The following is a 13,807-nucleotide window of genomic DNA, read 5'->3' as shown; positions in this document are numbered from 1 at the left end:
AAAAACATTCTCTCTATATGACTCACCTCCCCACATCTCTGAACTAGAGGCGAGATTCCCTCCAGCATCACGATGAGAGCAGAGGAATTTACTTTCAACAAGCAGATCTTTCTCACCTTCAGAAGCAACCATCCTAACCTTCCTTTAGCTAGCTACTACATTCATATTATTCAGGTTGGCTGATTTTTGGTAGCAATTTCTGATACACTGTCATAACTGATATACAGTTCCCAGAAACCCATCTATGCTTTCAATTTTTATGTTTCTCTTTATATCTTCCTTTGTATGCTAGTAATCGTAGACATGTTGAACAAAAGTTACATGCTGAGAGGATAGGAGTAAGTTCAACAAAGAATCTGGACAGCGAAAGAACCTAGTAGGCCGTATGCTTCAAGTTAATCAATTCAAGAGAAGCCCCCCTGTGCAGAATTTCCCTAGCATGAAATGTTTAACCTCAATTTTCTGAACATACAAATCTTTATTTGCCCCCTAAAGAAAAACAGGTTCAGCATCAATTCCTCTGTGAAAGCAGTACCTCTAGTTTAAACCACCCCACAGCCCAAGTCCATCCATTCTGTATCCCACAGCAACTCCCATTCCCAAAGAGGACTTTCATACAAAATTCTCCAACGACAATCCATTGGCCAATGATTTCTGTATAGACAATAGCAGGTGATTCTGGTCTGCACTCATACGCCTGTTTAAAATTCATTAACAACATAACTATTACTAGCTATTTTAATAGCTGACATACAGTACACATGGAACCTTTTTTTATGTAACGGCATCGCAAATGTTCAGATTTTCTTCTTGTAGCAGGCTCAAAAACATCACAGGAAATAAACAACATGCTAAAATGTGTAACTCTACATACCTGTCCATGACTAAAGGTAAAGTTGTTCGATTCACTTCCCATGTCACAGTAGCAGGAGGGTTTGCTGTTATTTTACAGGCAAATCGAGCTACTCCACCTTCTTGGACTTCAGCTGAAAGTGGCTGGACTTCAAATGCAGAAATGGCTAAAAATAAGTGAACATTGAATTTAAAGGACTAAAGTGAGGAAAATTTCTTTGCTAAACCAAACTCCAGATCACAGATGAACTTGCAAAATTGCCCACAAATAGTTCAAATAGCCATCTTTTCTACGTGCAAAGAAAGATAGGTCTAATTACCTTGTCAACTGTGCTTGATAGCATGGTTTCATGCATTTAAGACTTACTTAAAATAACTGTACTTTAACCTAATCCAGTACAAAAATATTTCCAAAAAATGAAAATGACACTTTCAAATAGAATTAAGCATAGAAATTGGCTGGCACGCAGCTGCAAAGCATATCAATTACTAAACTACTGAAGTTCATGGCAGTTCAACTTGTTTGGGACTGAGCCCACTATAATTAAAAAAAAAATAATATCTGACTGCAACAGAAAATATTCAAAACAACACTTGGTTCCTGACAGTCATATTTTAGTTCTTTAATAATGATCACTTTAGTAAAAGCATTTAGATAATTGTACGAGTTCACAATTAAAAAGAAATCAAAACCAAAAAAGATCTCAAAATAAGTTTAATCACGTAAGAACACTTTCATCCCAACACTGAGTGGTCACTGACAGGATGTCTGATGCACAGAGCATCAATATAAACTTAAGGGGTTCACAAAATTCAGCCAATTGAAGTGGCAGATCAATAAATACCTTCCAGCTAACAGACAGCTAAGAAATTGATCAGTAGTTGGATTTCTTTGCTCAGAAAATAAAAGCCAAAGGGAAAGGAATACAAACCCCTCTAATTAATTGCTCCATTTACTGCTACTTACAACATAATTAACAGAAAGAACAGCTCTTCAGAGGCAAATCCCTTTGGACAACTTGCAACTCAAGTAATTCCACACACATTCCACACTCCATAACACACATATGCACAATCTCTGCATAAACTCAATGGTATTGATTTGTTTTTTAAAAAATCAGATTTCACATGAATTTCTACTCTTGTATAAATTATATAAAACATTATTTCTATAGATAAACCAGTTTTGTGTTGAAATAATTCCTCTATTTCACTTTTTATTAATTAAAATGGTTTTCCAACCCATTTACTCCAAACTGCAATATCCTTTTGCGTAGAGGATGCCCACAGTACTGATGCACACCAAGCATTCTAATGAATGCTCCCCATCCCTTGTCATTTTAATGCTACTGCATAGCATCAACAGATTAACATGGCAGTGTGATGAAAGTGTGACTACGTAGTTTCTTTCCCCTCCATGCACAAATTAACTCCTAACATGGCCCCAACTACCTAACCTAAAGATGTCTATTACTAGTATACCTATTTCATGTCTCAGGATCAATCCTTTTTTTGCACCGCATTCCCGTAATTGCATCAGGACAACAGGACTGAGCGCTCCTAATCATACCAGCAGAGTTAAAGTGTTGCAGCTTTGTGAACAAACCTCCCCAAGACTGTGATTAACAAGACAACCAAACTGCCTTGTACAGCAAAATCACCTGAAAGGAGTTGTGGCCCCATGATGCAAACACCGTGCCTGTTGGAAACTAGGTCTGGCACCTCAGATGTCATTCAGATGCCCAGGACACAAGCAGAAGTTGCTGCTGGCATCCATTTTTATAACCAGTCCGGTGCTTTTGGCAGTGGGTCCCCACAGTCCCAGCACACTCTGCAGCCTGTTCCCCACCCACCTTCACTGCAGACAGAGCCAGCCTCTCACCACTAGAATTTAACCCAGTTCCCTATGTTCCACTTTTTCATTTACGAGCAGTACCAAGTTCAAGAACAAATGAAAAAACCGCACAACTTGCATAAAGATGTTACAACACAAGTCTTGCATTTAAAACCTGTTGAGGGGAGACAAAAAGTAGTTCTCTCCTTAAACAGATTTTCTTTCAGTTGCTAAGGAATCATCAGAAGAAACAAAGACACTTAATAGTTCTTTGCCTACCAACAGAAGTTCATCTTCACAGAGCAGACAGACTCAGTGCAAGTCAAAACACCTGCACATATACAATCTTATTCCCAAAACTCTGATATTTCTGGATTTGCTTTCTGCTGAATTTGATGCCGTCCAACTCTTCTGTAGTTTTCCACCACAGAAGAGAGCAAGTGAGAAAAAGGGGAAGAAAAAAAAAAACTTCCTCCCTTCCCTCCTTCTCCATTCTAATTCCCCTCTACACAGAAAACGTGTTCACCTGGAGTCAGACTAATATTTCCCTGGTGAGGTTCTTACAAGATTTTTTAACAGAAAATAAAGTGCTTTGCATTCTTCATTTATTTAGTGAAAATATGACATAGCAAACCAGGCAAGCGTGCTTAGCTTTCAAAATAAGATCTCTAGGAATGTAACAAAGTCATATACAACAAGAACAACAGAAATCAACGTAACACGGGTTTCAGAGCCATCACGTAGCACAGCTGCACCACACAGCCAGTGACATAAGAAAGGACCATTTTAACAATGCAGAAAGGTAATGATATAGTGTCTTATCAGAACAAAGCTCTTACACACCTTTTAAAGTTTTGTCTCCATAGAAACTATAAAAATCACTCCCAGAATTTTCTTACATTGGTACAATTATTTAAAGGGACAGAGTAAGACAACAGAAACACAATATTAGGTTTTCATTTATCTATACAAAAAGAATGATTTATTTCCATGCATCCGGTACATTACAGCTGAAGATTAAAAACAGAAGTGAGACTCTCAAGAACTACAAAAGAAACTGAGGAAAACCAGTATTTCACAGAACACAAAATGTCATCATGATAGCCAGCAAGAACAGATTCAGCTACAGTAGTTAGAAAATCCAATGCAAGTTGTTAATTGAAGCTGATATTTAAAGAGTATTTTCCCACCTGAGCAGGCGTAATGCATTTCCTCAGAAAATCGATCTTTAAAAATAGCGAAAGTCAGAACTACAGAGAACCGCACCAAATCTTCAGAAAAACTCATTAACATCATAAAATGTAGTTTTAGAAACAAAAAATCCCTACTTATCTCTCATCTAAATTTATACAGTGTTTATCAGTTTAGCTCAGTACTTGCTCCTTCTATAACTTGTTTCTTTACGCAAATCTCTGGTTTCTTCTTAATTCTGACTTTATTTGTTCCAGTAAAATCTGTTTTTACAAGTCTATTGCTGTCTCGTGAAACCTGACCTCTTTGTAACAGGCTTGTTTTCATGGCAAGCGCTGATACCAACTCAGAACCCCAAGAAAAAGTCATTAAAGCAGTGCTGTTAAAAGGCCAGAGCTCTATAAAATGGATAAGAAACAAAGTCTCAAGAGACATACGTTGTTCCTGAAAACAACCCTGCAAAATGCAATAAATGTAAGTGCCTTTTTATTTGAGTTTTCCCCTCTTCTCCAGTCTATTTAATCATTTTGTTCCCAGATTTATAGCCAAAAGAAAACAATTAATGTTACTCCGAGAACCTGATGCTCCCACCCTTTTTAACTTGCAAGGTACCAAATTCTGCTTACAGAAGAAGAAAACAATAGCTAGAAACTTTATTTACTATTATAAGCTCCTGCAATTTGTGATGGGAACCTGTTTGTATAGTTACTTTTGAGTATTAATATCTTTGACGATATAAAACACACAGTTTTGTCCAATAAAGTTACCTATGCAGAGAGAAATCAGAGGTCAGTTCTGCTATGAGTTCCCTTATTTACCATGAAGGCAAATATCCACAGGCTCAAAACCCAAATGATTACTTGCTGTCATACACTGATTTAATATTAGAGAAAGACTGCTAGTGCCTGCTGCAATCAATATGGATTGAATACTATCCTGCATGCATGTGAAAAATAATTTGTGTACCTAGATAGGTTTACATAGATTTAACTATTAAGGTACAAAAAAGTAAAAGTTAAGAAGATCATCCTTCACATCTTTTTCATTTGTTTAAATACAGCAGCAGTCCTTCACTCATTTTAATTAAAAAAAAAAAAAAGGGAGGGCGGGAGAGAGAGAAACAAACAGACAAAAAAGAACACAACACACACCCACTTCATTCACTCCTGAAATGAAGTCCTGAAGCTCATTCCAACACAAGTCCAGGTGACTCGTTCCCTTAAATGCTGCACTTTCTACTCACAGCTTTGTGTCATTAAGTGATTTTCTGAATGAGCTTTCTTAACAAGCAAAAAAATTCCAACAACCTACATGTCCATCATTGTTAAAGCTTGCTGGTTTCATCACAGCTGAGATTCGCCCAAGACCGGACTCTAACTGTATAATAAAGAAACTGAGAGAACGTAAGATAAAGCCCCTAAACTGAAATTACTCCCTGAACTGAAGCAGTAGCACAGAATTGGGTTCCATGTAACCAGGACGCAGCAAATACTGAGAAACTCTCCAGCACATGACATCGACCACTTAAATGTTTCTCAAGAGATAATGGCCACTCAGACAGATGAACTGCTCAGGTGGAAAGAACAGAAGTGCATAATGCCATTTGTAGAACTTGTGTGTTAATGCTATTGAGAATTACACAATAGCCCGAACCCTTCAAATGAAACCAAGAATCTCTTCCTTTTTTTTTTTAATTCTCAGGTGAAGAGGTTTCACTTGAGAAAAATAAACTCGCATGTTAAAGAAGAGCTATGGCTTTTTCCAAAAAAAAGCATTTCAGAACAGCACATGATAAATTTAATATCAGATTTTCTCAATCTAGTTTTCATGATGCGCTCTCACTCTGAAACAATGTTTAAAAATTCAACAAATATACATACATACTAGATTTTAGTACAGAAGCCAAGTTGCACATATTTTCCTTGAGTTCAGTGCGATTTCTCATTCCTTGCAGGAGCAAGGCTTAAAATAGATTATGAAAGGAGTTCTCTCATGCTTTTGGTATATGGACACTATTTCAAAATTATTTGCTACTCAAATGGCACACTCTGGTCTGAATCTGGATTGGATGTAACCTTTACATGAGTACTAACAGATCCGAACAGGCAGCAAGACTACAGACACACAGCTATTCTCCCTATTGTTGAAGCAGTTGGAGCACACAGAGCTGGAGCTGCCATCAAGTGATCTCATGGGTAGATCTTTGCTGAGTTTCCCAGGAGATACGAGTAAAAATTAAATAAAGTATTTGGGAGCTCAAGTTCTGCTTAATACATACAGTTCAGAGGTGAATGTCACACAAATGGAACAATATGGGTAAAATTTTTCACGATAAGTGAAAAGGGATTACTGTGAAAGGGTGTTCTGTATGCGCTGCCACAAGCATGGTGATATCTTACATTCAGCCTTAAACTTTTAATCAAGTGTTGTTTGACCTAGAATTACTATTTTTAAAATGTGAGGTGTAAGAATGAGAGATTCCAGGAGAAAACAGAACCTGACCTCTAAGAGAAGATTACAAGACCTGGGACCTGATTAGCCCTGGGAAAGGGAAGTGAAGAGAGAAGTGACATTCTTACAAATATACAAAAGAGGAGATATTAGAGAGGACAGGGAGCGATGAATCTCATTAATTAGTAAGAACAGAAAAAGCAGGAAGAAGCTTTAGCTCTAGAAGGGGAAGTTCAGGTGAGGTTGCTAAAGGCAAATGTATTAGCCAGGAGCAGGCAAGTAAGGGAGGTGATACAACTGCTAGCAAGAGGGGAGCCTGGGCTGTTACCTACCTGCCCCGAGGCAGTGACACTGCTCCTACCACTTTCCTCACAAATGCTACAGTAAAGATCCTTTCACAAAGAAAATAATTTTGTCTTTCAGAAACATCCAGAATCTACTAGTGTTTCGGGTTTTTCCCCCCCCAAGCAAAAAGAAAATTCAGAGTAGATTTGTATGAAGAAGCTCTTCAGTTTTCTGGCCCTCCGCCTCCCCCTCCTACTTTCCCTTTCATTCTTCTTTGCTCTTCAGAGCTTTATCAATCCATTTTGCATCGATAGGCCCTAAAATCTGTGGAGATAAGATAATGAGCACATAAACAAAAGGGTATCTAAGACAGAGGCAGTGCCAACAGCACCCCTCGCTGATGTGTCAGTCATACACTGATCCCCTGAGGCATGCGTCCTTCAGCCTCACCTGGGACCACTAATGCTGGGCAATGGTCTGTACACATACTGTTCAACAGCTGATGCATTTCAATAGCTTGATCCATATCCTTACACAGTTCCATTCTTTTCAAGCTAAGTGAGTCAATAAACTTATTTTGGAGAAAAGGTGACAAGATGATCAACAGGTACAGGAAGGAGTCTCTGATGCCTCAATAGATCTTCAACAACCTTGGAAAGAGGAGGAAGCCCTACTGGTTTTGAAAAACAAAACATCAGCCTGCTCATTTAAAATGATACATTCAGGATTTGAACACAAGTTGAATTGGAAATAAGTTTTACAGCAGCACAAACTTAAAATGTTCAGTCCAAAAAAACCTGACCATCTTTAATCTGTATAGGCTGCAGTTAAGTTTCATAAAATAGGATTTCCAGGATGCAGGTAGATGACAGGTCTTGAGGCATTTAAAAAGACTTGTTTCTAGTAAGTTGCTAAGGAAGCAGTTTATACAACAATTCACACAGAAGCACATAGTCTGTAAATGCCATCAAAAAGGATGTGTATTTTACTCAAGCGGTTAGGAACACGCTGCTCCTAGTTCACTAAGAAATGTAGCTACAGGTCTGATCTAAATGATAACAAATTCTAGATACAAGACAAACATCTCCTTTGCATTATTATTTAAAGGCAACATAATATCCTTGCAATGAAGTCACTAAAGTACCAAGAATCTCCCAACTGATTCAGAACATCTTCAGCTACCACTAAATATAAATCTGAAATAGCAGATACGCTCATATAAAGTATGAACATCAGAGTAAATTCTAGTAAGGACTGCTTTAAGGTTCTTGACCTAACCTGTCCTTACAGTGTCGTGATGCACTCAAAAAAATTTCAGTTAACTGTTAGGCTGCTAGACCAAGACCAAACACACGGACCAGTATAATTTCCTTGTAGTCTCCTGTGTGAATCTCTTTACTGTCTCTTTCTTTCTGCTTAAATTGTGAATTTCTTGGCACATGGACTACAATTTTTCTGCATTTGCGTAATTACAAGCAAATGCTGCCTTCTGTGTGTATGAGGCTGTATCTCCATTAACAAGGAAGCTGGATTTTTCCTTCCCTCAAGTTCTCTCCCTCCCCACCTTTGTTTTTTTTTTCCTAAGTATACTTTTCAAGTTTCTCTCATTAATGCATATATTATTCAGCAGGATTACTGTACTGAACATATAATGCTCTGCTTTTCATTACAGATTCCTGTTGACTTTGATCCAAATTATCTCTGTTTTCAGTAAAAACACCACAGACAATTGAAGTAACCACATCACTGGCACTGTCTGCTCTGCAAAAACTCAGAACCTGCAGTGTTGTGGGTCAGTGGGGATGTGAGTAGGACCAAAATTGTAAGAGAAAATTTGCAAAGTATCAGCCTGACTTTACCCAACGCGTAAATTTCCTCTATTTAAAGAAAACAAAATTTAAAGAAATAGAAAAGGAGAAAGAGGAGAATAAAGTGAAAGAAGTATTCTAACTATGTTAATGTCCCTGTTTGGGTTACTGTAGTTTATTGAACACTTGCACAGAAAAAGTATTTCCTTTGCAAATAAGTACAAGTACATCCAAAATTTTAAGTTGTTCTGGAAAGCAATCAGACAACAGTCAACTGTTGTCACAGTGGAGGCATTGCTACAGCTGCAACAGCAGGAGACAAGATCAAGAGGAAATTGAATTTTACTGATATACCGTGACCAGATGAAGACAGCAGCACCATACTAAAGACCATGTCTTCATATAATTATGAATTAAACATTTGGGGAACAAAACATCTGACATCCTCGTCATTGAGCCGGATAAAAGCCAACATAACTGGAAAAAAAACAAAGTATTAAAAAAAACAAAACAAAACCATGCACACACACAAAATGGAAGAGGAGACTGTTGGATTTTGCTCCTTCCAAAGTATTCTCCTTTAACTGGTCCTTCTCTAACTCCAAGGGTCAGACTCAATTTTATCTTATCTTGCTTTTCTTTGAAATGCAACAGTATATGTTAACTTGAGACCAAACCATTAGTCCTCCAGTCTTGACCACTCCAGGCACCAGAAAAATTTGCTTCTGAACTATGGACCTCTAGTAGTTTAGCTCATAAATGGAAGCATCTGCAAAGACTTTCTCTTCCTTCAGCCTCACTCATTGTCTGCACAGATATTTTCCTCCTCTTAATGGCTATTATTTAAGGCACACAACTGAGTTTGAGACAGAACTGAGTTCCGTCTGTAAGAGGAAGTGATATCATCCAAAACACATTTGGCCCTTTCAGGCATAAAGGAAAAGTGTCAGTTTATTGTGACTGTTATAAAAGAGTAAAGAGGAAAAGATTGTAATTCAAACAACATACTGGTAATGGCATTCTGGTAAATTACCAGAGATTTAACTCTTAGGATAAATTGGAAGTGTGGCTTTTTCCCTAAAGCCAGCTGTTACTTTCAATTTCTGCCAGAGTGGTTGGAAAAATAAGCTTAACTAAAATACACTTTTTCTATATCCTTGCATTTTAAAGAGGTATTCTGAAATTGCACAGATTTGTACAACTATTACTTAAAACTTTAATATACTTATTTTTAATTAATAACTAAAGATGTATACTGTGCCAAAAGCATGATACTTAAACTTAGTTGGAACATATTAGTCTCTTGGTGTTTTTTTCCAAAAAAAATAAATCAGAAGCATCTCAAAAATAAGCAAATAAATAAAATCATCAAATAATACAGGCTGCTGACAGCACTACCAAGATATTAAGAACTCACAATGACACTTCTGGATAAAGTGCTTAATTTTTTACACTAGAATTTTAAAATTTTTTTCTCTGTATTAATCTCCTTTCCTCAAATTCATTAATTCTTAAATTAGGGCTTTCAAGATGGTTGTTCTCACTTACATGCTTAGAAATACCTGTAGTACAAAAGGGAGAATAATGACCAATCCTTTTCCAACTCCTCAGACACACTGCATAGGCTGCACACCCTTGCAGGAGAGAAGAGCAGAATATTGCCCATTTTCCTCATCTAATACACAAGAAAATCTTGTTTACAGGTTGAATCTCCAACATCAGTATCCACAGATTTTAAAGTCCTTGAACTAACCTGAGCCCAACCACACTCCAGTCCCAGAAAAGCAGTATGGACCTATAACTCCAACTGCCTTTCTTAACATTTCAAACATGCTTTTCCAGACAATTTAACTTCCAAAGATAACATACATTCTAAAGGATTATTGAACAGGTTCATTAAAATTTCAAAATCCATATAGGTATACATATATAAATATATAGCATAACTTGGGACAGTTAGAGAAACCACAGTCTTTAAGCCATCCCATTTCACCTCACTGATACCTTGGGTATAGCTTTACTAGAATGGCACCTTGTACCCCCTAACCCCAAATAAAACTAAATCCTTTTAACGTGCAACAAGGAGATTGCTGCTATTAATCCCTAGATTTTAATGAGGTACTAACACTAAACTGTTAGACATGACTTTAAAATCAGTATTCGCTTGAATTGCCTGGAAGTGTGGTCAACCCTGTTTAAGGGTATTCATTTAACCTTCCTGTTTTGATTTCCAGCTGCATATTTTTGCTTTAATTTCTGCCTATCCTTTCTTCTATCAAGCTGGTTAGTAAAAGTCATTCTTAGAAAGAAGACAGGAATCAGACCTAAGATTACATGACAGATACATGCTAGTTTGCCATTACTGAGTATGTCATTTGATTTCACAATATGAAAAATGATGGAAGTTTCCTAGAAAAGCTAGCAGTTGAACATCAAAAATGAAAAAAAAAAAAGGTACCTAATTCAGATATTACTTAACAGAGAACAAGTATTTTAAGGAAGAAAAAAAAAGAGAGATGGTATCAAGCAAATAGTAGCATTACATAAATAAAAGGACTCCTCAAACCACAGTATACTGTGAGGAGTTTAAAAGCCCTTCTAGACAGGTACACAGGTTTTACTACTAACATTGCTACAAAGCAAGGCTTGGCACCTAAGTTAGTGTTTCTATATACAGAAATATTTCAGTACTTTCCAGATTCTTTGTTAACACCTTTCTCCAGAAACATCTGAACGTGCAGCTCCATAGCTAGCAGAGAGTATTTTCACAAGACAAAAAGCTCATGGATCTGCAGAACTACTGCGCTGGCAGGATGAAAATTCTACAGAAAAATATAACTGTGCATTTAGCTCTAATTCTACACAGCCAATAACTCAGAAAAAGCAGGTTTTCCTCATGAATAATTTTGAAAAATGCCTCTGTAATCAGTCCAAGTGGCAGGGAAACTTCCTTAAAAGAAATAAATAGTGCAAATAGTGGTCCCTTTTTTAATAAATTCTCTCTACAATGTTCAGGAACATACAGAACAAAACCCCACAGCCTACTGTGTATACTGGAAATATCAGCAAGCATTTAGCCTATCACCATGCTATTTGTGAAACAGATTACACTGTGTATTTTCACAGATATTTCTTGAGTTAAATGCATTTCCAGGATAAACCTAATATACCAATTTTCTCTTCCTAAAATGAAAACAAAACAATAAAGGAATGTTCCACTATGACTTCAGCAATATTAAGAAATTCTTAGATTGTGATAGTATGAACAGCATAGCAGCGAGTTTTGAAGGTGACAGCTCAGGATTGTATTGAAAAAGGAGTCCAGTCTCAGGCAATTACCTTAAAGCATTACAATTAAATAATAGGGAGGTTAAATGAGACTGAAACTGCTGCATTGATCTGACACTATAAATAATTGATATGGGACACCAATTAATCTGTCTATCACAAAGATTTTTCTTAATATTTGCCATTTAGAATCTCCTAGCAGGCATTTTAACGAAGGTGGATTGGAATTACAGCTTGTTCTGAATACAATTATATTCCACAGTGATCATTACTATTCTGACGCTTTGGAAACCCCTGCAGAGTGGGAAATTACAGAGCTGCATTTTTAGGAGCCACTAGCCGAGCACTACAACTTGGGTTCTTCTTCCCTCCCTATCATTTATTTTCCCTACATCAAAGAATATATTTTATCAAAATGGGATGACGTTTTGGGAGCCACTGGCATATCTTATTGGCACCCATGCACTTTATGTACACAAATGCAGAAAGTTTGAAAGGCAGTCGTTTAAGATTGCTGACACATATTTCTTCATTTTTTCTAAGCTGTTGACACCTGTTGACCAGTAGGAGTCTTACCCTTGATTTCAATAGGCTTTGAGTCAGGGCCTTACCTTAGAAAGATAAGAGATGCTTTATTAAGGAAAATACTGTGCCTCCCTCAATTCTCTAGATGTTGTGTGTATTTCTCCAGAACTGATATATATTGCTTTGTTGGGATCAGAAGGATGGAAGAAAAAAGACTGGAAGGCAAGGGAATTGTTCTGGGTTTTTTTACTAATATTTACAAATATTTTTTTTCTTCAATAAATAAATGCGAAATATGCCAATACTTCTACTGAAAACACAAACCTAAACAATAAAAAACAAAAAAGGAAAAAGGTCCAAATATTACAAAAAACTAATAAGATTTCTACAGTGGGACATTTAAGCATACAGAATGAGCCAGGTTTGGCCATGAAATTTGACATTCCTAATAGACAACACTGATTCTTCACACCATGTGCTCCTCACAGCTCCTCACAGTTTCAGTTCACAGAATAGTACTGGCAGGTTGTAGCCAAGGAGCAAATCTTTCTGAGGCATTAGTCTGTGAGACCCTCTCAGAAATCACATTTTGAGTTTTGGAGGGACCAGAAATTGCTCTGCACATAGGGGTACTTACAGAAAGCTTTCACTAATAAATACCAAGGAGACCCCGGATGAGGTAATGAGTGAGGATTTGAGCCATCTGCTCTTTCTGCTATTCTCAATTCATTACCTCTTACAAATCTTCTCCAGGGCTCTGCCTGCTAAGCTAGATAGTGAGCTCCTTTGCAGAGCTTGCTGCAGTTTTGCCTCCAACAAACTGCCAGTCAGTTACATATGGGAGAGAGTCTGCTCTGCTGAAACTTATGGTCACCTTATTGCACAAATATTTACTTCTAACCTACCATATACTTAGTTACGCCATTAAAACTAAACAAAGAGAAGGAGGTGCAACAGAGAAAGCAATGGAAAAAGGAAGACACAACAGTATGTTTTAATTCTTCCCTTCCTGCCTCATATTTTTGCTAACCTGCTGACAAATATCTAGAAGTGTAATTTTTAGACAGTGATTTCCAGACCAAGATGCAGATCACTAGGAATTACTCTCCAATCTCTGATAAGAAGGGAGGAGAGGAAATAAATCATTAGCTTCATATATAAAATCACACTTTTAAAATAAAATGCAAAACTGCTCCTTTGAGCATTAAAATCTTTGCACAGCAATGTCCATGATTGCCTCCCCACCAGAAAAAAAAAAAAAAAGAAAGGAAAAAAAAAAGGTAGCGTTTGCCCAGTCACAAAAAAGCCACTACTTTTCGGGTACTGAAGAATGCTATAAAGGCAATGAAATGGAGAAGCAAAGAGGTCAACAGCCTGAGCACCCTTGAACAAAAGTTCCCTTGGAGATGTCAGCTGCAATCTCATTTGTTTCCTCTAACACTTTCAGGTCCCCTTGCTCCTTTCTTTAAAGCTCCTAATTCAGCGGCTGACAAATGATCACTTTAAAAATCGCTGTACAGGAATAACCAAGTCTGAATATGTCCACTGAAGATCACTAAGCTCTCCACAGTTT

The 13,807-nt window shown here is 37.2% G+C and overlaps 1 protein-coding gene across 1 annotated transcript in view; it reads right to left on the bottom strand.

Moving 5' to 3' along the window:
• PRTG (protogenin) overlaps window positions 1–13,807 on the bottom strand; it is a 99,941-nt gene that overhangs the window by 51,054 nt on the left and 35,080 nt on the right. Inside the window, exon 7 of the mRNA XM_014944301.1 lies at window positions 875–1,019. Coding sequence (XP_014799787.1) covers window positions 875–1,019 — 145 coding nt within the window. The remainder of the gene's footprint in view (window positions 1–874; window positions 1,020–13,807) is intronic.

The sequence above is a fragment of the Calidris pugnax genome, unplaced genomic scaffold (genome assembly GCF_001431845.1).
Source record: "Calidris pugnax isolate Ruff unplaced genomic scaffold, ASM143184v1 scaffold70, whole genome shotgun sequence".
NCBI classification, from domain to species: Eukaryota; Metazoa; Chordata; class Aves; order Charadriiformes; family Scolopacidae; genus Calidris; species Calidris pugnax.
This window is presented reverse-complemented; position numbering and strand designations above follow the sequence as displayed.